The following is a 23,616-nucleotide window of genomic DNA, read 5'->3' on the forward strand; positions in this document are numbered from 1 at the left end:
GTGTCACCCCGTGCCGTGGCCGTGCGTGCAGCACCGGCACTCTCAGCTGGAGCCTGCCTGGGGCAGCCCCTCCACACGGCTGGCTCCTTGCTGGGGCAGCACTGTCCTCTCCTTTTAGGTGCCCCGTGGATCTTCTCTCATCATCCCCTTCTGGGACCTGGGGCCCTTCAGGATCCTTGGGCTGGAATCCCTCCCAGGGGAAGGCTCACAGTGTTCATAGGGACTGCCACAGAAGCAAAATCTTTTCACTGAGAAGGTGGCCAGGCACTAGCACAAGCTGCTAGGGCAGTAGTATAGTCCCCATCCCAGGGAGGGATTTAAAAGGCGTGTAGTGTGGTATTTGGGGACGTGGGTGGCCTTGGCAGTGCTGGGTTAATGGTTAGACGATGACCTTAAGAGTCTTTTCCAACCCAAATGATTCTTCAATTCTATGAATTCTTGGCTTTTTTGGGATAACCAACCAGTTGGTGAGGACTTGCAGCCCCAGCTCTTTGGAACCTGTGGGTCAATGTTGTTTGGACGTTTGCTTGTTAATTCTGCTCCCACTGCAGGGGTGTTGGATGTGGCCGTGTGTCCAGGTGGAAACAGTCTGGTGCAGAGCAGAACGTTGGAGGAAGTCAGAACTGAGCTTGGGCTTTTGATTGGTAAAGCCTCACTGCAAAAGAGGAAGAGAGATGTAAGATGTTCAGGATTTGGCAAGACTGGTATCTTGCTCATCACACCATGTTTGCCAGTGAAACAACTCCACTGTGATCAGGGTGTGTGCTAAAACACAGCTTGGTCTCACTTGGGGAGGTGCAAAATATGACTTGCTATGTGAAAAGGAAAAATTAGTTTGTAATTGCTTCATTAAAATGTTGAACTTGGCAAATAAATATCAGTATTTTCAGGTTGTTTTTTTTTTGGTTAGGAATTGCATAAGAAAAATCCCAAGGCACTATGTTGTAAAATGCTGGTGGGAAAACCCCAGCTAGAAATCATTCTTCATGCTGTGCATCCATGTTCCCTGTTACGCTCAGGTTTTGGCACATAAGTACCATTTTATCCTAATACCTCAAGCCTTGTTGCAGAGTTTTCAGCACTTCCCTTAGGCTGGCAAGTATCTTGCTGCTTTCTGGCACCTTAATGAATGTGAGAGAGCTGGGATCCCTGTCTTCCGTTTGACTTAAAAGGTAGAAGCGTTTTACGGAACTGGGAATTGAAACTCTTGGTATTGCCACTTGAATCTCCAGCCAGCGTTGCTGAGGAAATTTGTAAAGATCTTTCTATTCTAGGAAGTAACTCTTCACATATTTGTGTGATAGCAGCTGTTGTAGAAATCACAGAAAGTGACAACATGCTCCTGCCACCTTGTTTTACCCTCTTCTGTGGCCGTCCTGCTTGCCAAGCAAGGCAGCGTGTGCTCACCTAATTGCAGGCAGTATCATAATTCATGTGCATAAAGGAACAAAATTAAAGTTGCTTTGGCAACATACATTCTGTTCTTCCTTAATTTTTGAATTCTTGATCCTAGGCAATTATTTTTATCATGTCTTTCCATTTGCAATTTCCTAAGTGTTACCCGAATGCTGTGCAGCGCGCCAGGTGCCAGGAGGCAGCACAGAAAGCTTTGCTGCTGCAGATTCACTGTGCCGGCACTTGAGAGGTCACGGGGCTGCCTCACACCCTGCCTGGGCTCCTGCTCTTGGGAGTTTGAGCATTCCTGTTCCCAGGGACCTCCAAGGGCCCTGCCCAAGCTATTCTGTGTTTCTGTGACCATCAAGTTGAGTCGGTTGCTCACCTGTGCTATGTCCATCCCTAGTTTCCAGGCTGGAGCAAGGGTCATCAAGTGCCATTGCTGAGACAGGAGCCTCTTGGCCAGCCTGGACCCCACACTCGCTAGGCGTTGTCCTTCTGAGGCCGCTGCAGAAGGCCCGGCTGAGCGTGTGAGGAGGGCTGTGGGCAGAGTGTCCGAGTGCACCCTCAGTCCTGTGCTGTCCTTGTCCTCCCCACCTCTGTCCTTTTTGGCTTTCCTGAGCCACCGGCGCCCTGGAGCTGACTGAGGGCCTGAGCGCTTCCCTGTGCCATGCAGCTGGGCAGGGGGAGGGCAGCTGCAGGGGCTGCCAGCCAGGCCATGGCTGTGGCTGTAACGCATCTGCCTGTACCTTCTCCCTGTCCTCGGCGCCCTCTTTTCCATGGTGCCATGTGGGTCATTAGCTGAGGGAACAGTTTCTCACTGTCGCTTTCTCCTTTTGTTTTCCTCCTTCCTCATTGCTTCTAGTCTTGGTTTACTGCCAAACAGCCTCTTGTGAAAGGGCCGCCTAATTAACCCTGTGCTAATTAACAATTTAAAATTACACAGCACGGCTGTTCATATTTAATTCTCGGGAAGCCTGGGCAACAGCAGGAGCCCCCTCCTCCCTCCCGCTCCCTCCCCGCTGCCCGCCCTGCTTGCCAGCGTCCCCAGGGGAGGAAGCAGCCTGGTGCCGCGGGCTGGGGGTGCCCGGGAGCCCCGGCCTGCCAGGAGCTCAGCGTGTTGCTTCAGGACCAGCCACTCCTTAGTGGAAGCAGTGCTGGAAACGGAGTGTCTGTCCCTTTGAGGATGGGGCTGGGAGGAGGTGGCACAGCGAGGGACTCCATGCGTGTTCTGCACGGCGTGGCTGCCAGCTGCCAGGCCTGGTGGGTAGGAACGTGGCCGAGTGTGGGGCACACAGTGTTGTGCTGTCACCTGCATCTGCCGTACAAGCTCCGTTCTGGGCCACGTTGTGCCACGTTGGCTCCAAGGGACTGTGAGATGGTGCTGTGAGGAAGGGGCAGGGGCCAGGGCCAGGGTGGGCATGCCTGGGGTGGGATGTGGGGCTGCAGAAGGGAGCAGGAGAGCCCTTCTTTGCCACTGGGGCAATGTGAGAGCACAGAGTCTCTGGCACTCAGGCTGTTCTCCCTGTAACTGGAGTTCATTGATTTTACGGGAAACCATGTTTACAGACAGAGTGCTGATCGACCTGACGAGTTGACTTCTGCCTCCTTAAGTAAGAACTACCTTTTCTTATTGACTGGCTGATAAACAGAGCAGAGAGGGCGACAGGGGGAGCGAATGGGAGGTGTGGAGCACACCACTGTCTGTCCATCTGAACTCTCACACTGTGTCTGTCCCCACACTGGTGGCCTAGGGGCATTTTGGGGTGGTGGAAGACACGGGGCCCAATAGTGGACTCATAACTGCATTGTGCTCCTGCTTAGAACCTGGTTTGCTATAGTAAGGAAATTGCTGTTTTCAGTTTGAACAGATGATTCCTGCAGCTTCTGCGTGAATAGAAACAAATATTTTAATGCCTTAGGAACAGCTCTGACGGTGACTGAACCATCAGAAGAGCTTGGGCTTGTGCAGGGCTCAGCCTCTGTCCGAGGCTTGGGCTGGCCATTTTGGCTCTGGGTTTTTCCACATGCCCTGTAAGGGCTCCTCTGTGTTGAGGAAAGGGAGAGGAGAGGAGAGAAGATTCCTTTGGCATAGCACATCTTGAGCTGGTTAACTTGGAGTGAGTGGGGGAGAGCTGTTAAAGCCAGCCAAGGCAGAAAAGCCCACCAATTAATTGGAGCGTGCGGGTCTGCCTGGCCGGGCCGGGCCGGCAGAGAGATTGGCTTTCCTGTCAATAAACAAGTCCCCAGTGCAGCATCAAAGCTGCAGTCCTTTATCAATCGCAGCCTCCTCTTCCCGCATGTTCCTGTAACTTACCAAGCATTTATTACATTGATTTTCCAATCAGGCTGTTAACCCTCCCGCCCCTCCAGCCCTGCTAACCCTTCTGGCCCGGCTGTCAGTCAGGCACCTCCTGCCAGTCAGGAGCCCTTGGTGGCAGAACCGCTGTGACCCTGGCTGTGCCTCACCTGGCGGGGTGGCCCAGGAGCAGGCTGTGCTGGCCCACGCAATGATACGGGTCTGAAAGAATTGGGAGGGTGTGCTCACTCCATGCTGTGCCTTCAAGTTCGCATAGATGTTCCTAAAACTTCACTTGGCAAAAGTACAAGGCTTATAGAGTTTCTTTTTCCTCATTTCCCCTGAATAAATCTGTTTTGGTTTAATTTGGATTGCAGTTGCCGGTGCAGAAGTAGCAGTGAAAAGGGAGAGAGTAGGCGTGTTGTGGGAAGGTGAATGTGCAGCCTCAACACAGAAGGATATGGGATCAGTGATCCAGGGAGGGAGCTGGTGCAATAGGAGCTGTTACATGGCTGGGGCATATTTTAGGCTAAGGGAGCAAAACTGGCTGACTAAACCCCGAGCCTTTTGGCAGCAGGATGCTGCTTTTCCGTCTTGTTCTGCTCAGTGCACCAGATTACTGTTGCTGCAGAGCAAATCCCTGATTACTCCCAGTGCAACTCTAGAGGCAGCTGTGTATGGCAGAGAATCCAGGGAAGGTGAGACTGGAGGTGCTGTGGAGTAATGTTGTGTGTGATCACATTGGGATCTCCACCCAATGCACCTGTGTGTCCTTCTGCAGGCATCCTTGTTCATGGGCTTTGAGAGTATGACTTTGCCTTCACTGGTAGTTGTAAATGCTTTTTCTTCGAGCTTCACTGGAAGTCAAATGTAAAGAGAAAGTACTAACACGTCAGAGAAATCAGGGGAAGTGTGGATGGCTTTGTGTAGTAAAGGAAAATAAATTGGGAGATAGTGAAACCAGAAAAAAAATGCTGATTGTCACTCTGTTTTCTTTTGCTTGAACTAACTCAGGTGGTTCACACGGGGCTGCTGTGGCACATCACTGAATTTGCAGGTGGCCAAACCTCTGGCAGGTTTCCAGTTCTTCACACTTTCTGTATGAGCTGAAGAGGGCTCCCTTAGGATTGCAGTATTGGAGTTGTTGGCCAGATGCAGCAGAAAGGGTCACGATGACAGGGCTTCCTGGGTGTCAGCCATGGTCAGGAGCCCAGGCCCGCTGTCTGCCTGGCAGCTGGTGGGAATCCTCCAGTCGCGCTGATTTTGGTGGGATGGAGGCAGTGGAAGGGTGTCCTCCTCCTCCAGGACCTGCGCCCACCGTTTGTCTGCAGGGGTGAGAGGAGCGATCGGTGCCCAGAGGCTGTGCCCTGCAGGACCTCTGGGAGGCTCCTGGAGCACGGTGGGCTGATCGCTCTCCAATCCCCAGGATGCCCCCTTGTCAGGTCTGGAATTTCCTGTTTGGTTTCTCTCCTGACATCTCTCTGTTCAAGCTCTGTCCAGACCAGAGCAGTTATGTGTCCTGTGCTCACTGAGCTCTGTTACTCCAAAATCGCCGTGAGTTGCTCTGGCTCACAGGTCTCCCATTGAGGTGCATGTGTGCTAGCAATGGGTCTGCGTTTCCCAAGCCATTGGCAGAAGGGTGGCACCCAAAGAAACAGCATCTGCCTTAGGGGTGGCCAGGGAATACCAGAGCTGTAAAGCCACAGAACTGTTCTGTTGTCGTGCAGTCTTTCTGTCACAAGCTTTCCCATGATGTTTTGTTTTCTGAAGACCCAAGAGGTCACAGTGCAGGTCCTACAGCCTTCCTGCTGGCTCCCTTAAGAGAGGTGTTAAGCAGGTTTTTCGCCACTTTCCAGGCCCCTTCAGTTTTCCTCTTGCGTGGCTGCTGCCAGCGTGTTTCCATTGCTCCTTCCCAGCGGTGCCTTGCCCAAGGCCGGGCTGCCTGTCCCTGGAGCCCCCACTTGGTGCTGAGCAGCGGGGTCAGCAGCCCTTGCGGCGGTGGTGGGGTCCTTTGGGAGCAGCCAGACTCACCTGCCTCTCTCCTCTGTCCCATCCGCAGGTCGGAGCCGTAGCGGGTGCAATGAGCGCTCCGTGCCGGCCCTGCCATGGAAGGCTGTGACTCGCCCGTCATCCCCGGGAAGGACAATGGGTGCGGCATTCCTCAGCACCAGCAATGGACTGATCTCAACAGCGCGCACCTCCCCGAGCCGGCCGGCAGCATGGAGCAGCCCGCGGCGGAGAGCTGCAGCCCCCTGGACAGCCTGAGGGTGCCGTTCCCCGAGCGCGGCGCCGAGAGCAGCGCGGCGGGCCCCGGCGCCGAGCCCGCGGGCCAGGAGGTGAGCTGCGGGCAGTGCGCGGCCTCCTTCGCCGGCCTGCAGAGCTACATGGAGCACCGCTGTGCCGGCGCCCGCCCGCCCCCGGCGCTGCGGGCCGACAGCGGGAGCGACACCAGCGAGGACGGCGAGGAGGAGAGCGACGTGGAGAACCTGGCCGGCGAGATCGTGTACCAGCCCGACGGCTCAGCCTACATCGTGGAGAGCCTCAGCCAGCTGGTGCAAAGCGGGGCTGCCGGCGGCAGCGGGACTCTCCCCTCGCTGCTCCCGAACTCTCTGCCCAAGCAGGGAGATCCCTCTGCTGCCGCTCCCGTCTACCCACAGATCATCAACACTTTCCACATAGCCTCATCCTTCGGGAAGTGGTTTGAGGGCTCAGACCAGACCTTCCCGAATACCTCAGCCCTGGCGGGCATCAGCCCCGTCCTGCACAGCTTCCGCGTCTTCGATGTGCGACACAAAAGCAACAAGGATTACCTGAACAGCGACGGTTCTGCCAAAAGCTCCTGCGTATCCAAAGATGTTCCCAACAATGTGGACCTGTCCAAATTCGATGGCTTTGTGCTCTATGGGAAGAGGAAGCCCATCCTGATGTGTTTCTTGTGCAAGCTCTCCTTTGGGTATGTCCGCTCGTTCGTGACCCATGCCGTGCACGACCACCGAATGACTCTGAGTGAGGAGGAGCGGAAAATTCTTAGCAATAAGAACATCTCCGCTATCATCCAAGGGATAGGCAAAGACAAGGAACCCCTTGTCAGCTTTCTGGAACCAAAAAACAAAACCTTTCAGCACCCTCTCGTTTCCGCAGCTAACCTCATAGGCCCTGGACACAGTTTTTATGGTAAATTCAGTGGCATTTGCATGGAAGGTGAGCAGGCCCTCCAGGCCGGGGCGGCCGGTGGAGCTGAGCCGCCGCCGGCAGCGGGTGTCCTGGCCCCCAGTGCACTCCTCAACCTGGGTGGGCTGACCAGCTCGGCTCTGAAGACTCCCATTACCTCAGTCCCCCTGGGCCCGCTGGCTTCCAGTCCCACCAAATCCTCAGAGGGGAAGGACCCTGGGGTGGCAGGGGGGGAGAAACAAGAGGGGGACGACCAGGACAGCCTCTCGGAAAAGGTGGAGCCAGCCGAGGAGGTGGAAGAGGAGGAGGAGGAGGATGTGGAAGAGGAGGAGGAGGAAGAGGAAGAGGAGGAAGAGGAAGAAGATGACGATGATGAGGGTTGCAAAGGACTATTTCCAAACGAGTTGGAGGATGAACTGGAGGACCGGCCCCAGGAGGATGTTGGGGCTGTGGCAGGCAGTGGCAGCAGCAAAAAGGACCTTGCTCTCTCAAACCAAAGCATTTCTAACTCTCCCTTAATGCCTAACGTGCTCCAGACCTTGTCACGGGGCACAGCTTCTACTAGTTCTAATTCTGCTTCTTCCTTTGTCTTTGATGGTGCAAACAGGAGGAATCACTTAAGCTTTAACAATGAGGGCGGCGGAGCCAGTGTGGCCGAGGGCAGCAGGAGGCTGGACTTCATCGATGAAAGTGCCAATAAAGACAATGCCACAGCACCAGAACCAAATGAGAGTGCAGAGGGCGAGGACGGGAGCTACATCTCCCATCACCAGCACGCTGGCCCCCTCTGTGAACTCGGGGGTGGGGAGTGCCCCTCGGGGAGCGGCGTGGAGTGCCCAAAGTGCGACACGGTCCTGGGCTCCTCGCGGTCGCTGGGTGGCCACATGACTATGATGCATTCTCGCAACTCATGTAAGACACTCAAGTGTCCCAAGTGCAATTGGCACTACAAGTACCAGCAGACGCTTGAGGCGCACATGAAGGAGAAACATCCCGAGCCGGGTGGCTCCTGCGTCTACTGCAAGAGCGGGCAGCCGCACCCGCGGCTGGCGCGGGGCGAGAGCTACACCTGTGGTTACAAGCCCTTCCGCTGCGAGGTCTGTAACTACTCCACAACTACCAAAGGCAACCTCAGTATTCATATGCAGTCCGACAAGCATCTCAACAACATGCAGAACCTGCAGAACGGAGGGGGAGAGCAAGTGTTCAGCCACACCGCGGGGGCAGCGGCGGCAGCAGCTGCTGCCGCGGCCGCCGCCGCCGCCAACATCGGTAGCACCTGTGGGGCTCCCTCCCCCACCAAACCAAAAACCAAACCTACGTGGCGGTGCGAGGTGTGCGACTATGAGACCAACGTAGCTAGAAACCTTCGGATCCACATGACCAGTGAGAAGCACATGCACAATATGATGCTGCTTCAACAGAACATGTCCCAGATCCAGCATAACCGGCACCTGGGCCTCGGCAGCCTGCCGTCCCCCGCCGAGGCCGAGCTCTACCAGTACTACCTGGCGCAGAACATGAACCTGCCCAACCTGAAGATAGACAGCGCTTCCTCAGATGCACAGTTCATGATGGGGGGGTTCCAGCTTGATCCCACCAACCCCATGGCAACGATGGCTCCATCTCTAGGTGAGGCTGAAGGGGTTTCCACCACGTTCATGTGGGAGACCCAGCAAAGGCAGCTCATGAGCTCCCTTTGTGTGGTGGTCAAGCATGGAGGCTGCGCAGTGCAGATTTCTCATCTGTGTTCACCCAGAGCAGTGTTTCCTCATCTTGTGGCTTTTCTAATACATTTTCCAAGAGTTTTCATAGGGAGTTAATGGAACAGCAGACACGGGTTACGGGTGCCGTGGCACTGAATGTTCTTCCTCGTTGTGGAAAGCATCCTAACTACAGTGTTTCCTGAGAACGTCTCCTGGGTTTGGTGGGGAGTGGGAGTAGTTTGATGGGTAGCTTTGAGAGAAGGTGCAGTCACCTGCTGGCACTCCCAAAGGCAGGTGTGTTTGTTCGGGGTTGGTTTGAGAAGACAAGGTCAGCAGGTTTGAGAGGGGTGGAAGAGATGGTGTTCCTCTGCTGCCGGTGACAGATGGGGCTGGAGGCTTCTGAAGCTCAGAGCCCCTCACTGCTGAAGCACGGGGCAGTTGTATAAGTTGGGAGTGTTTTAACTGAAGTTCCTCAAGTAAATGACAGGGCCTTGGATGTCCATGAGCTGCCTGGAGAGCAGTTTGTGAGCTGTGCACTTGATGGTTGCAAGTCTCACACGGAGGGTTGCAGAGGGAGGCCCTGCCCGTGTTAATAAGCACTTGACACCAGGTTGGCCCTTTTGGCTCAGATACACACAATATGAGCTTTGTGAGAAGTGAGGCAGATTCTTCCCATTCTTACATTTTGGTCCAAAACTGAGCAGAGCATTAATAATTCAGAAAAGTGTGCTTTTGGGTTTTTCCTGCATGGTGAGTTCAGGAGAGAGTGTCTTAAAGAGCGCTTGCTTCTCAGCAAATAACTTGCCACACAGGAAATGAAAAGTTAAGTTAAAATAATATCTTTTTGATTAACTGAGGAATTGTTGACCTGGTTCCTTTCATAGGATTGTTAAGGTGAGCTGTGACATCAAATCAAGGTAAAATACCGAAAAGCTGTGGAAGGAGCATAAATGTCTTAAACACGGAAAAGGAGAGCAAAGTGGCACAGGAGTCCTGGTTAGTCTCTGTGCTTGTTCAGAGTTTCTCTGCATCTCTCAGGTGCTCTGGCGTGAGCAGGAGCCTGTTGTGCTCAGTAGCTGTGAGTGAGCAGAGCTGAGCTCTGGTGTGAGGAGTCAGCCTGACAAAGGTGGGGTCCTCCTGGCTCTCCGTGACATACTCTCATATCCTCTTCATTGGTTGCTGTCTTTACCTCGTCAAAACTGTTTTTAGAAGATTCTTCACCATTTTCAACTCCTGGACAAGAGATGAGATATAACAGTGCAGGAGTGGCACTGCTCAGGTTGTTTCTGTCCACGCCATGTCCTACGCTGTTGCCACCTTGTGACAGCAGGGCAGTGACCTCCCTGTGAGGTGGCCATCTCCTGGGCTTGTGACTGCTGATCTTTGTTTCGTGTGGTAGGGACTGTGCTTAGCTACTGCGTGAGGTAGGATTTGCTTCTCCAGGGAGGCAACAAAAAACAGAATAAGAAAAAACCAGAATGCTGTTCTTGAAATAGCCACAGAAAATTTCAGTGTGGTGCTATGGAATTCTTCATCCTCTCAAAGTCTGCAGGGTTTTTCTTGCCACCTTTGATGGGCAGAGGGCTGGATGATCCTTGAGCAAGAGGGTAGGAAGGGTGACAGTAGGTCTGTTCCCAGCCTTCTGTGCTGGCTGCAGTAACTTTTTTCTTCAGCTCTGGTGCAGACCAGCAAACAGAGGAGTGGGCGAAGGGAGACACACAGCTGTGTGTGGTCTCATGTGCTTGTGGGTACACTGGTGGCACTTGGGAGCAGCTCGTGTTCTGCTCTGTGTTCATCTTCTGGAATTCAGCCTTTCTGACGTCTCCTTCCCCTTTTCTCTTGGTGCAGTGGGTGGCGAGATCCCGCTGGACATGCGGTTGGGTGGAGGACAGCTGGTGTCTGAGGAGCTCATGAACTTGGGTGAGAGTTTCACGCAGACCAATGACCCGTCGCTGAAGCTCTTCCAGTGCGCTGTGTGCAACAAGTTCAGCACAGATAACCTGGACATGCTGGGCCTGCACATGAACGTGGAGCGGAGCCTCCCCGAGGACGAGTGGAAGGCGGTGATGGGGGACTCGTACCAGTGCAAGCTGTGCCGCTACAACACCCAGCTCAAGGCCAACTTCCAGCTGCACTGCAAGACCGACAAGCACGTGCAGAAGTACCAGCTGGTGGCACACATCAAGGAGGGGGGCAAAGCCAACGAGTGGAGGCTCAAGTGCGTGGCCATTGGGAACCCAGTCCATCTGAAATGCAATGCCTGCGACTACTACACCAACAGCCTGGAGAAGCTGCGCCTGCACACCGTGAACTCCAGGCACGAGGCCAGCCTGAAGCTCTATAAGGTAAGGCTTGGCTTTGCTTCATCTTCTTTCATTTTCCAGGGAAAATCTAAGTTGAACCACAGTGCACTGTGACCCTTTGGAGATGAGCTGCTGAGAGCTCTGCGTTGGCCCCCAATCAGCCTGTGTTCTGTTGGTGACTGTGGTTGTCCAGGCTTCAGGGCACTAGATGTTCACGGTGCTTTAGAGGGGGCTTGTGTGTCTTGTGGCACTGCAGCTGTGATACTCTGCCCAGAAATGGAGCAATCCCTGTTAGAAAAGTTGTGCAAGGTGACGTTTGCCTGTGTTTTGTTGGCCCTTTCCCATGGAGTTTGTCCCGTTGTGCCACAGGAAGGCTCTCAGAGTGGTCAGTGTGCTGGTGCTGGCAGCAGGCGGGTGGCAGGGCTGTGGCTGCCGTGCTGCTGTGCTCTGTGCAGTCAGTGCCGGGTCTGTGGGCACAGTGCTGGAGGGAGGAGGCTGGAGAGGAGCCCTGCACCTCGCGGGCATTGCCTGTTCCATCCACAGCGCCGTTTGGGCTGTCACTCCCATCTTGTTGCCTTTTCCTCCCACCCCCCTCGTTCTGTGTTGTCTTTATAACCATTATAAGCATCTTCTCTTTCCTGTCTCACCGGTCTGGTCCCCAGCCCCCTCCCCTTGCTGGCCCGAGCCCTGTGGGCTGTAACCCAAGAGGAGCTCCGGATACAGTAAATAGTCCTTTCACTCGTGCAGCAGAATTGCTCCAGACGTTTCTATTGATTTTCACTGGACTTAAAGCTTCACCTTTTTCTCTAATCATCCCATAATAGCTTTAGTATGAACAATCAGGTACGAATTGCCATAAATCTCAGCAGCCGCATCCCCTCCATTCACACGTGCTCTCCCACTCATTGTCTGCTCTTTCCTCACAGGATTTTTGTATTTTCTCATCCTTTTCTTCCTGCTTTCCCCCAGATGTGCTGAGGTTTCTTTATATACACACAGAGTGTACCTTGCACTTTTTAATTGCTTCTTTGAAAACTTTTCTTTATGTAATGGGAATTTAAGAGCTGACATTGAGCTCTATCATACCCACCCACTTCACAGTGTAGACACATTTTCAAAACTGGATTTTTCCTAGGAATTAACAGTTCCAGCCAATTCAGGGAGGAAGGTTATAACCAGGAGCATCATGTAAGGTTTACCTTGAGCTGTGGTTGTTGGGCCTACCTGGCATTGGTGGGGAGCTGCTCAGAGCAGGGTTTCTCTGAGCTCGTTGTTGAGGCCAGGATGGCTGTGACAGCGATTGTTCCATGCTGAGCTGGGATCCAGCCTCTGGAAGTGATCAGGTGTGCACATACACCTCTGCTCTCTGGCGTGCAGGAGGCTGGGAGAGTTACACACCTTGGAAACTGAGGGCAGCACAGTCCCCATGAGACTTCAGGAACCCAGCTGAGGGAACTGAATCTCCTCTCTGGAGGTCAGTTTGGGGTACAAGAGAGTTGTTTGAAAGTGTATTATGATTATTTTTTTACACATAATGTTGTTCTTTTAAGCATACATTGCAAAGGTTAAAGTTTTCTTTATCCAGGCCCTTCGTCTACAGTGGGTTCCAGTGGGAAAAAACAATTGAGGCACTAGAATTCTCTCACTGAGGGGAAAGAAAGGGGAAGAAAAAGAAAAAATGGAAAAAAAAATCCCACCAGCGTCGGGGGACAGGCAGAGGTTCTTGTAATAAGGATTGCTAGGATGTTTTCCTTGGGCAAGCACAGAGGAACTGTCAGTTTTCAGGTCTGTGAGGGGCCTGGGCAGTCTCAGGGCTGCTCCAGCCCTGTGTTGCCTCTGACACAAAGCAGTGAAACACCAGCTGAGGGATAACACGTTTCAGAGTAATGGATTCCTTTGGAATGCTCCATGTATTGGCCTTCAGGTATGGCTGGATAAAGCTGGGAGCAGAGGTCGGTGGATGGCTGGATTCACCAGTCTTGCTTCAGCATGGCTGGAATCAGGGACTGACTTAGTGGAGAAGCCTCTGTGGGTGAGGCGGGGATCAGACAACTGCAGCAGGGCTCTCGGGCCTTGGAGCAGCTGTAATGCCATGTCTGCTGATAACTGAAGGGATGCAGCAGCACTGGGGGGAGTTCACAGAATGGTTTCTCTTCTCTCAGGCCTTGGTGTGGTCTGCAGTAAATTGAGATTGATTGGATGTTATTTTTCCTCTTGCTAATGTAATCCATTAGCCTGGCACATGCATAATCAGTTTAGAGCACAGTTAACTGGATGTAATCGAGTTCTTCCCTGCCTGCTGGAGAAAATCCTCTCCAGATGCTGCTGGGTGAGAGCACACACTGGGCTTATCACACACAATCCTCCTTATTCTGCTGCTTTTGCCATTTTTTTCCTAAATCACATGTTATTGGCTGCTTGCATTGCCCAAGTGCCACTTCTGTCAGTGTTACTTGCTGCCAGAAAATGTGATCTGGAGACACTGTCAGTCCACAGTCGGGTGAACCTTTCAGTCTTCTGCTGCAGCACTGCCAGTGCCAGGGGAGAAGGTCTGGTCTTCTGCTGCCACCTTCATCCTGCACATGGCAACAGCTTCTGCCAGGCCTCCTCCCTGGCAGGGGTAAGGGAGGGGAATGCCAAAAAACTGCAAGGGTTGGTAACCTTCCCTTTGTTGTTGTGTGCTCCCGGTTCCTTGCTGTCCCCCTAAAATTCTGTGACTAAAGGGGAAATCCTTGTTTATCTGGAATTGCTGGGGGAAGGTGCTGCCCGTCCCTTGCTGTGACTGCTGAGCACCCTGGGTGGCTGAGGGGTTCTGTCCTGAGCAGCTCCCTGCAAGGCCAGGGCATGGCATGGCATTTTGGGGTGGCTGCTGCGGCCCGAGGCGGATGGTGGGTCTGGAGACCCTGCCTCCCTCGCGGGACACGCTCTGGCCTGGTGACAGGGGCTTCGAGCAGAGGCAAGGGCAGCTCCCTGGGGCAGAGCCAAGGCTCTCTCCTCATGCCTTCCTCACATCTGGAAGAGGTTGGGCACGAGCTCCCAGCATCTCCTGCACAGGTGGAGTTTCCAGAAGGAATTAATCTGCTTGAGAGAGCCAGGTCTGGACATTTCCTACAACTTCCTGACAATCTCTAGTTCGGAATGTGCAGCTCAGAAGAAGTTTAAACAAAGAACTACTGAAGAAACACGCTGCTGGCCAGACTGCCAGCAAGTGCCTTCAATGAGTTCATTCAGTGTCTTACTTTTCAGTGTTTCCAAGTGCTGAGTTCACTTTTTTAGGGAATAGGGAGTCTGGAGGAGAGGGTTTGGGTTACGTGGTGCCATGCATAGAGGCTCTTTGTTAGCTAGAGATGCAGAGTGTGCAGGAAAAAGACTCTTTAATCTCTGTGCTCGTGGTGGTAGTGGTGATGAAACTGTGGATGTGTGCTGACTCTGACAGAGGCAAAGCTGCCCTGTGGGAAGGGAAGGAGGATGTGCAGCTGAACACCCAGCAGAACGCCTCAGTTCCACCATGGAGCAGCGTTGTCCCATCGTGCCTCTCCCACGGGGGCTTCTGTCTCCTTTGCTGGCCACAGGATTCTCAAAGACACTTGTTGGAAAATCCCCAAAACGTTTTAATCCCAGAGGATGCATGGAATATTGTATGAGATGTAGTTACAGAATGATGATGATGATGATGATAACGTATTCAAATTCAATGTTCTTCCATAACAGAACAAGGCAAAGAGTACCTTCTGTAATAGTAGCTAACTTTGAAGTTAAAATTATGTGAAAATGGGTGAGCTGCTGTTGGATACAGTAAAGGGTGTGATGTGTGTGGGCCACAGAGGGGTTACCAAAAAGCACCTCAGGTGCTTGTATTAAACGTAACAACCCCTGAGAAAACAGAGCAGGGGAGCCTGGCCAAAGTCCACAGAAAGCCCAGTGTGATCAAATAGGAAAGTATTTCATCTGGAGGTTGGGCAAGAGAAGAAGGCCCCTGTTACAGGGAGGGCAAGGAGGAGAGCATCCATCTCTTGTGTTTAAAAGCAGAATTGAAAGGTACCTCTGCATGGAGGATAAACCTGAAGGGTGGCCCCATGTGGAGGGGCCATGAAGGGAAAAGTCGCTGGCTTGGCAGGACTCTGCTGCTCCGGGAGTTGGGGAGGAGCCCCACAGGAGGGGGCACAGGCCCCAGAAAAGGACCCCTAGGTCCAGACCTTGGCTCCTGTTGGGATTGACAGCTGTTTTGATACAAAAAGCTCTCCGTATCAGTTTAACCCTTTGAGACCCATCCTTCACGGGGCTGCATGTTCCTGTGAGTGACAGATTTCTCCCTGGCACTAAAAGATGTCTTTACCTTCCTTTAGGTATTGAATACCAAAGACTGTTAGTACAGGATCACAGAACTTTTCCTTTCTCCGCACTGCTTTTTGAAAGGATTGGAATCAGAACTGCTGAGAGCACACGGCGTTGCTTGCTCTATGTTTTATTTATGGGCCTCTGTCACTTAGGTTTGTCTTTCAAGTTTTCCAGTAAGTGCTGAGCCATGTGCAGCCAGCAGCTTAGTAAAGAAACCACTCTGTAAAAGCAACGTAAATAACAAAGGAGTGAGAGTGAACTGGAGTGGGAGCCCTGGTCAACAGCAGGAACCAGGATCTCCCCAGAACAAGGAGCTAAAAACCCTCAGCCAAAACAGGTTTAGAAGTTAAAATATTTGTGAGAATGGCCTGCAAAACCCAACTAAACAAACCAAACATAAGGAAAAAAGAAAAAACAAACAGAAAAACACCTTGTCAAGCTTTATCCTAATCTATATAAGCTCAGTTTTTCCTGGCTTCTGCAGCAGCCTGTGGGCAGAGCAGCAGGAGTGGGTCTTGGCTCTCCCTATTCATGCAGGGCTGTGGATTGGCAGGGAGGGCCTTAAAGCTGTTCTCAGCCTCAGGTGTCATCTCAAAACAAGGTGTCATCGTGTTGGATGGAGTGTCAGTGTGCATCTGACCCTTTCCTGTGCACGATGCCAGTTCTGCCTGTGTTTATGGTTCATTCTTTTATCCTGGTAACTTTGGAACATGGGGATGAGTATTTAAATTTCCAAGCAGGAATTTCTCCCATGTGAGGCGGTGCTTCTTGTTGGGCTGTTCAGGGGGAGGACGGAGTGGTTCTGGCCGCAGCTTTGGCGCAGGGCGGCTGGCAGGCTGTGGCAGACCTTGCCTTGGTGGCACCAGCTGCCACTGTCCCTCCGTGCTGGTGTGGGCGGTCACTGCTCTGCAGAGCACAGCCTGGAGGTGGGGAGGGAGGGAGCCCGCTCCAGGTCCAGGAGTCTGGCACTGTCCTCTGGGTGGTCAGCCACTGTGAGCAGTGGTAGGCATCCACTTACTGTCCTGCTGCAGCTTCAGCTCTGCCGTGGGAAGCTCCAGGCAGGAGACCGGGGAAGATGCTTGTCCAGGACAGGTGATGGGCCTGTCTCTTGTGGCCTTATCCAGCTGATCTGTGCTCTTATCCCAGCATGGTTTGTCAGGATCTTATTCACAGCATGTCTGTCTGATCTTTCCCCCTTCCTGCAGACAGCCAGCACAGGCAGGTGAAGATGAGCAGGTAGGCCTGGAGCAAGTCAGGGTTTGGGAGAGCAAGGAGGCAGAGGAGCCAGGAGCAGCTTGGTGTGAGGCTGCAGCAGGCAGGTGGCACTGGAGGCAGGGCACAGAGCCTGTGCCAAGGGGCTGTGCTCCTGTAGATCCCCTGAGGATCCCACGCTCCCTCTGGCTGTTGTGTTTCTCCTTGCAGGGGCTGTTCGGGAAACTCCCCAGTCAGACATTCCCCAGACTCCTGAGCAGTCACGCTCCCAAGGCCAGAGACTTTCACTGCTGGGACCAAAGCCCCTCCCGTGGTGGCTCCAGTGACCCGATGGGTCCTGTGTGACTCCCACACCCCCCTCACCCAGTCACACCAGGTTTCCTCACCAGTTCCACCCCAGGTTTCCCATGACACAGCCTCAGATGTCTCGTTCCATAAAGCCATTTATTTATTCCTGGTGTAGCAACAGAGAAACAGTCCTGGTGCCTCTGAGGAGGGACCCCCAACAAAAGAGCACCTGGGCTTTTATATCCTCACAGTCTCCCCACGCACAGCTCTCCAGGCCTTCGGTTCCTGCCCCTCTCTTCCTGCCCATCCACCTTGCTGGTGTTCCTGGACTCCCATCTCCTTTGTTATCCCAAAGGCTGGCAGCTCACAGCCTCCTGTCCCGGGCTGGAACCCAGAGCTCAGCTGGCATTTCAGTCTGTCTTGAGTCCAGCTGCCTGCACTAGGTGGATTCCTGAACACAGGTGATACACCTCAAAGGCCTCAGAATGCTCTGGTTCCTTTTCTGGTTGGGCAGGGTCAGGTTTTCAGGGCCTTGGGTACCAGCCCTGGCCAAGCACCAGTTCTGCAGCTGTAGGCTCGCTGGCGACGACCTCATTAAATTATGGATGGGCATTCATTAGCATCCATCTCTGGCAGGGGCTGGTTTGAAGGAAGGGGCCCACAAGGTGCTTTCCCCCACCTGTTCCATGTGACCTGGCATGGACAGCTGGTTTCTGTTTGGCTGTGTCAGTGCACTGGGCTGCAGGATGTTGTGTTGTCCTTCTGTGGCTTTAACTGAACTAAAGAAACTGTTGCAACAAAGTCCCCAGAATTGCTATGGAAGCAGCATGGGAGGTTCTGTGTTTGCTATCTCATAGGGAATTCATTAAATTACGATAAATAATGTATGCATGGTACATAACTTAATACCATAATGGGCTTTTTCCCCTTCTTGCCAGTCGTAAAAATCCTGCTTCTGCACTGTGACGTGGGCAGCCAAGTTCTGCAAGTCAAATTAGGCAATAAACTTGCACTTGTGCAACAGGTTCTCTGGAAGTCGAGCCTTGGGGTATGGCTGGGTGGCTCTGGTGAGGCTGGCTTAGCTGCTGGGAGATCCTGGGCTCCAGGTGGCTTTGGCAGAGAGGCACGGCTGGGTGCTGCAGGGCTGGGTGCTGCAGCCCAGGGTGCTGGGTGCTGCAGGGCTGGGTGCTGCAGCGCTGGGTGCAGGGCAGAGCCCAGGGTGCTGCAGGGCTGGGCGCTGCAGCCCAGGGTGCAGGGCAGAGCCCAGGGTGCTGCAGGGCTGGGTGCTGCAGGGCTGGGCGCTGCAGCCCAGGGTGCAGGGCAGAGCCCAGGGTGCAGGGCAGAGCCCAGGGTGCTGCAGGGCTGGGTGCTGCAGCCCAGGGTGCAGGGCAGAGCCCAGGGTGCTGCAGGGCTGGGTGCTGCAGGGCTGGGCGCTGCAGCCCAGGGTGCTGGGTGCTGCAGGGCTGGGTGCTGCAGTGCTGGGTGCTGCAGCCCAGGGTGCAGGGCAGAGCCCAGGGTGCTGCAGGGCTGGGTGCTGCAGGGCTGGGTGCAGGGCAGAGCCCAGGGTGCTGCAGGGCTGGGTGCTGCAGGGCTGGGCGCTGCAGCCCAGGGTGCAGGGCAGAGCCCAGCACGGCTCCCCCCAGCATCCCTCTTGTTCTGCTTTGGAGCAGGGGGATCCCTGCAGCTGGCCATGGAGCCATCAGTGCACTGCAGCTATCCCACGATCCCAGCTTTCCTCCTTGTCCTGGAGATCGCCTGGGGATTTTCCTGTTCTGCTGAGCTGTCCATGGCTCGGGGTGCAGTGGCTGCTGTGTCCCCCAGCTGTTTGAGCTGCTGTGACCCCCGTGTCAGCTCTGGGCTCCCCGGCCAGGGAGGTGGGGAGCTGTTCGCAGCAGACAGGGATGTTCTGATTTAACTGAGGAGGATACAAATGCCTGACTTGTATCCCTGCCTTTCATCTCTGAACAGACCTGCAGAATGCGCTCAGGCCGATGGACATTCCCGTTTGGGTTCCACCACACGGATGCAGCAGTTGGGGCTCTCTGACCCAGCTGTAGCCCCTCAGGTGCCCCGTGGCCTCTGGGCTGCCTGGTGCCCCTCATTTGGGCAGTACAGCCCCATCTCACCCGCTCTGCTCCTCCGTGTGCTCAGGGAAGGATGGATACAAAGAGAATCACCTGGGGAAGTTTCAGGCAGCAGTAACAAAGCCTGTCTCCACAGAGGGGAGGCTAATTACACAGCTAATTAATCCAACAGATGTCACTTTAAATGCCTGTTTCTTTGTGATTCTGTTGCACACATCATGCTGGTTAAACAGACTTCACGGACCCCGTTCAAAATGCCTGTGCAGGCTGCTGGGAGCTGCCAGGGAGACCCCAGGGTGTCCTGTTCCACAGGGAGCAGCAAGTCCCAGGCAGCCGGGAATGGGCTGCACTGTGCACAGACTGCACATGGGGGAAATGCTGTGTAATGGCTCTGCTGAGTTAAAAACTCTGGAATAGCAGCTGTGAGGATCGAAGGGATTGTTTACATTCTTGCTGCGAGTACAGGGCTGAGGCAGAGGGAACCTCCTCCCACCGCAGGGCTGGGGGCGAGGCAGAGGGGACCCCAGCCTGCCTCATCAGCTCTGCTTGCCATGAGGAAGAGAGTTTGGAAACCTGAGCTGCTCTGGTGAGGTCAGCAGTTCACACCCAAGGCGGTGGAGGGCACAAAGTGCTGTCTTGTCTGTCTGTCTGTCCGAGGTGAATGTGGTCTGTCCGGTTCCTGCAGCATTGGGAGGGCTCCCTGCTCTGCCTCCTCGGGGGAGAGGCAAAATGAACATTTCTTCAACGTTTTAAGTGAGTCTTTGCTCATGAGGGCAGAGCGTGGCGCGGTGGCCCTGCAGAAGAAGGGAGCAGGTCCGTATCCTGGTGTGAGCTGGTGCTGTGTGCTGGAAGTCGGTGTCACTGTGGGACAGCTCCTGTCAGCCTCTCTGAGGCTGCCCCCGGTCACATCTGGCTGCCAGCTGGGGGAGCGGGGACAGCCGTGGCACCACAGGGCTGTCAGCGCCGTGGGTGCTGTGGTCCCTTGCCCCCGTGCTGTGGCTCTGCAGGCTGGCACCGTTTGGGCAGGGCGTGAACGTGTGTCCCTCACCTGAGGCCAGCCCTGCTGTGGCCAGGTGCTGTCACACTGCCTGGGCATGTCCCCATGGAAAACTGGGCTTGGGAAACGTCCCATGTTCTCTGTGTGCTGCCTTGGCCTTTTGTTCTACTTGGATACCACGGGAGTCAGATGGTTCCCTGCATCTCACTGAGCAGATTCCTTCTGGACACAGTGGGCTCGTGGCTGCAGCGTGGGACCAGGGCTCCCAGCTGTGTGCTGTGGGGGAGCTGCTGGAATGGAAATGCAGCCCCAGCACTCTGGAAATGCCCCATGAGAGAGTGCTGGAGGCAGTGGTTGAGCTGCCTGGTACAGCTGTGGGGGAAGAGCATCTTCCTGGGGTCTCAGCATCCTCGATGAGTCGCAGTTGGCGGCTTGATTCAGTGTAATGGATGTGTGCTCATTTCCCACAGCTGATGAGGATTATATCAGCTTGGTTTAACAGTCTCATTTGCTGCTCCCAGTGCACACTTGTTTTAATGCGTTTCAGTTAATGAGGTAGAAGAGAGAATGAGGTGTTACTGTTTATGTACAGACAGCGAGGCTGTGCCGAGGGCTCTGGAGCCCGGCAGTCCCTGCCCAGTGCTCTCCAAGGGACAGCATTAGCTGGCATTTATAGAAAATTTATTGGCTGCGGTTTATCCAGGTAAAATTTCTCCCAGTGGTGCACATTTCTCTCTCCTGCCTACCTTATGCTTTATTGCAAGCTGCAAGACGTGTTGCCAGCAGCCTGTCCACAGGCAGGGATGTCAGCGGGCTGAGGAGCTGGTGTTGAGTATCACAAAACACTGCAGCACGTTTGATGTGGGCAAAGCTGCTGCCATCTACCTGGGGTAAAAAGTTCTCGTGTACCCCGAGGGGGTTTGTTTATGGCTGGGGCTCTCCATGCTTTCATTGTTGCGCTGCTGTGGTGTTGTCAGGGCCATGCAGAGCCAGGCACTGGGTGAGTCGGTTCCTTGAGCCCTTGGAGCACCTACCTGCTGTGTCCCCTCCAGAGCAGGTGTGCTGTGCCCAGGTGTGGAAATGGACACCAGTGCCCTGACCAGTGTGACTCTGCCTTCCTGAGGAACTGGTTATCCTTGTGCTGGTGGTGAATATTTGCCGTGGGGCGGCTGGAGCTGCACTCCTCGGAGCGGCATCCCATGTGCCTAGCCCGTGCCTGGTGCCAGTGGATGGCTGAGGCCGCTGCCTCCCTGCTGGCTGAGGTCCAGGCTGGCACCAGGGCTGACAGCAGCCAGGGGCCACGCACGCGGTGCTGCTTTGAAGGTGAAGCTGCTGTTGGTTTAAGCGGGAATTAAACAATTACCACGTCTTAGTTCTCCCCACCTCCGGTGGATTGACTCTATAAATTGTCAGCCTGTTGACATTTTAATGTGAATTATGTCATATGGTATCCCCTTTGATTTCAGCGTGCCTTAGTTTGTAAATACACGAGCCTCTCAAAGGGCTGTGGTTAGCGCGCGCGCGGAGGCCTCGGGGGTTTTGGTGGGGAAGGAGAGCAGCGCTCACTCCCGTGCCTGGCACGGCTCACACATCCACGGCTGCTGGAGCACCCCGGGCTCACACATCCACGGCTGCTGGAGCACCCCGGGCTCACAGGGCTGAGGCACCCACAGCCTGGCACCCCGTGCATCCCCCGGCTCCCTCCGTGCCTGCTGTGGTGCTGCCCTGCCCTGCACAGGGTGAGAGCTGCCCCCGCGTCGAGTGGGGCTTCTCCTGTGCCCATCGCTGGCCAGCTCCTCTAGCCAGCTGTGTCTGTGCCCTGGCCTGGTTCCTACTCTCACATCCCTGTGCCCATCCAGCCCCCAGTCTGTGCTGCACAGAAACTCCTAATTCAGCAGGTCCTGGGCACTTGGGTCATTCTTTGAAAACTGGCCCGGAGAGTTGTTGTAGTGTTCACATGGAGGGGCTTTAGGCAGGGCCAGCAGAAGAGCAGGGAGCTCTCCTGGGATAACCCCTTCTGCCTTCAGGTGAGACTCACCTCCTTCCTCTCCAGCACAAAGCCCGAGGGTGTGAGTTTGAGAGTTCTGATTTCCTTCACTTCGCCCCAGCAGTTGTGGGACTGCTGTGTAGTAGCTCTGGGGTTCGTGCAGGTGTGGGGCCACAGCTGTACTCTTGGGGTGTGTGCAGGGTGCACATGCTGTGGCATCTACTGCTGAGTGCAGGACCTGCCCCTGGGAGGAGGCAGAGGAAGGACAGTGCCTGGCTTTGGCTTTTCACCACTTGCAGCAGTGCTGGAAAGGGACCAGGTGCTGGCAGTCCCTCCGAGAAGGGGCTTGCTGTCCCGGAGCAGGTTTCCAAGCATGCTGTGACCATAGGTGGGAGAGGTTCAAAGGCTTTGGAGACCTGCAGATGATGTTTTCATGTCATGGGGTCTGTGTTACAGACACCTCTGGCTGCCTGTCAGTATTTTTCATGGTCCCACAAAGCAGCACCTTTGCTTTTATCATTTTCACACCTCCTTGGCTCTGACTTACCTGGATTTTCCAGTGCATGCCCACCTAGACCTGTCAAAGTGTCTGACTCTGGGCTGTGCAGGGGGATTGTCCAGACATGAAACCTGCAGACTGACCTCCTGCTAGCATATGGTAACCATGAGCGGGTATCTTTGCAGACAAGTTAATCCCATGTGATCACAGAAATGAGAATTTTGGGGCAGCTGGAGTAAATGGAGTTACACCTGCAATTTCATAAACAGGGTTTAGAAATCTGTTATCTCTTCACACCTTTCTGTGAGTGATGCTGCTCCCAAAAAAGGTTTTGTTGCTTCCATTTTATTTTTGAATTGCAGTGGTCAGTCCACCCTCCTAATGCTGAGTGTTTGTCATTTACCCTGTGTGTGTCTCTGCAGACTGCCCACTGGGATTGCAGAGCCAGAACAGCTAAAACCAGTAGATAGTGGGCCTAGTTTTTCCCAGGGGTTTCTGTACCTGTGAAGGCAAATGCCAGTGGACACAGATGCACAGGAACAAAGAGAGCACCAAAGAGCAGAGACATTCATCATCTCGGGTTTGCTCTGTTTGCCTCAGCGTGCTTCTGCACTCCTGTGTTTTCCATTGTTGTAGTCTGTCTAGGAGGGAATAGCTGTAACTAATGCTCAGAGCCATTCTATTCTCTTGTAGATCCCTCTGCAGAATTATACTACAGTTGAATGAGATTTTAGACGTACACAGGAAATACAGAGCAGCAAACCCAACTGTTGATAGGCTGGGAGCTGCTTGGTGGCAGTGTGGGATCCCTGAGCCAGGCAGTTGTGCTGCTGTGGATTGCTGTGGGTCACGGATGTGTCCTTCCTGGTGGGAACCAGCTGGGTTGGGAGCTGTTACATGCCCGAGGACTGGAGGCATCTCCCAGTTAAATTTGGAGGGGGCTGTGTTTGAAGGCTTCTCCTCCCCAAGAGCTCGGCGGCTTTTCTTACAGAGTACTTGCTCAGGGGTGTGGGGCAAGGAGCAATTGCACGAATTTCTGTACACAGCTCTTAGGACACATTAGTGTCCATTGAGTTCATGGAGCCCTCACAGCCTTGTAGAACATAGCAAGTAGCAGGTTGCCTTAATTCAGCCCTTTGTGTGCAGACGTTATTTTGGTTCTTAATTATAAGTAGTTCCATACATATTTTTCCAGCAGGATTCTTGCCTCATTCTGTGAGTAATTATTCCATTTCTTTTTATCTTCCTCTTTCATTACATTGCCCCAGGCTTTGTCTAATACAATCCAAAGCTTTCACTGAATGAAGAATTATTTATTTTCTCATGGGCATTTCCGT

The 23,616-nt window shown here is 54.0% G+C and overlaps 1 protein-coding gene across 1 annotated transcript in view; it reads left to right on the forward strand.

The window, feature by feature from the left end:
* ZFHX3 (zinc finger homeobox 3) overlaps positions 1-23,616 on the forward strand; it is a 130,385-nt gene that overhangs the window by 37,785 nt on the left and 68,984 nt on the right. The window contains exons 2-3 of the mRNA XM_036390195.2: positions 5,754-8,497; positions 10,420-10,916. Coding sequence (XP_036246088.1) covers positions 5,800-8,497; positions 10,420-10,916 — 3,195 coding nt within the window. The 5' untranslated portion in view covers positions 5,754-5,799. The remainder of the gene's footprint in view (positions 1-5,753; positions 8,498-10,419; positions 10,917-23,616) is intronic.

Source organism: Molothrus ater, chromosome 12 (assembly GCF_012460135.2).
Source record: "Molothrus ater isolate BHLD 08-10-18 breed brown headed cowbird chromosome 12, BPBGC_Mater_1.1, whole genome shotgun sequence".
NCBI classification, from domain to species: domain Eukaryota; kingdom Metazoa; phylum Chordata; class Aves; order Passeriformes; family Icteridae; genus Molothrus; species Molothrus ater.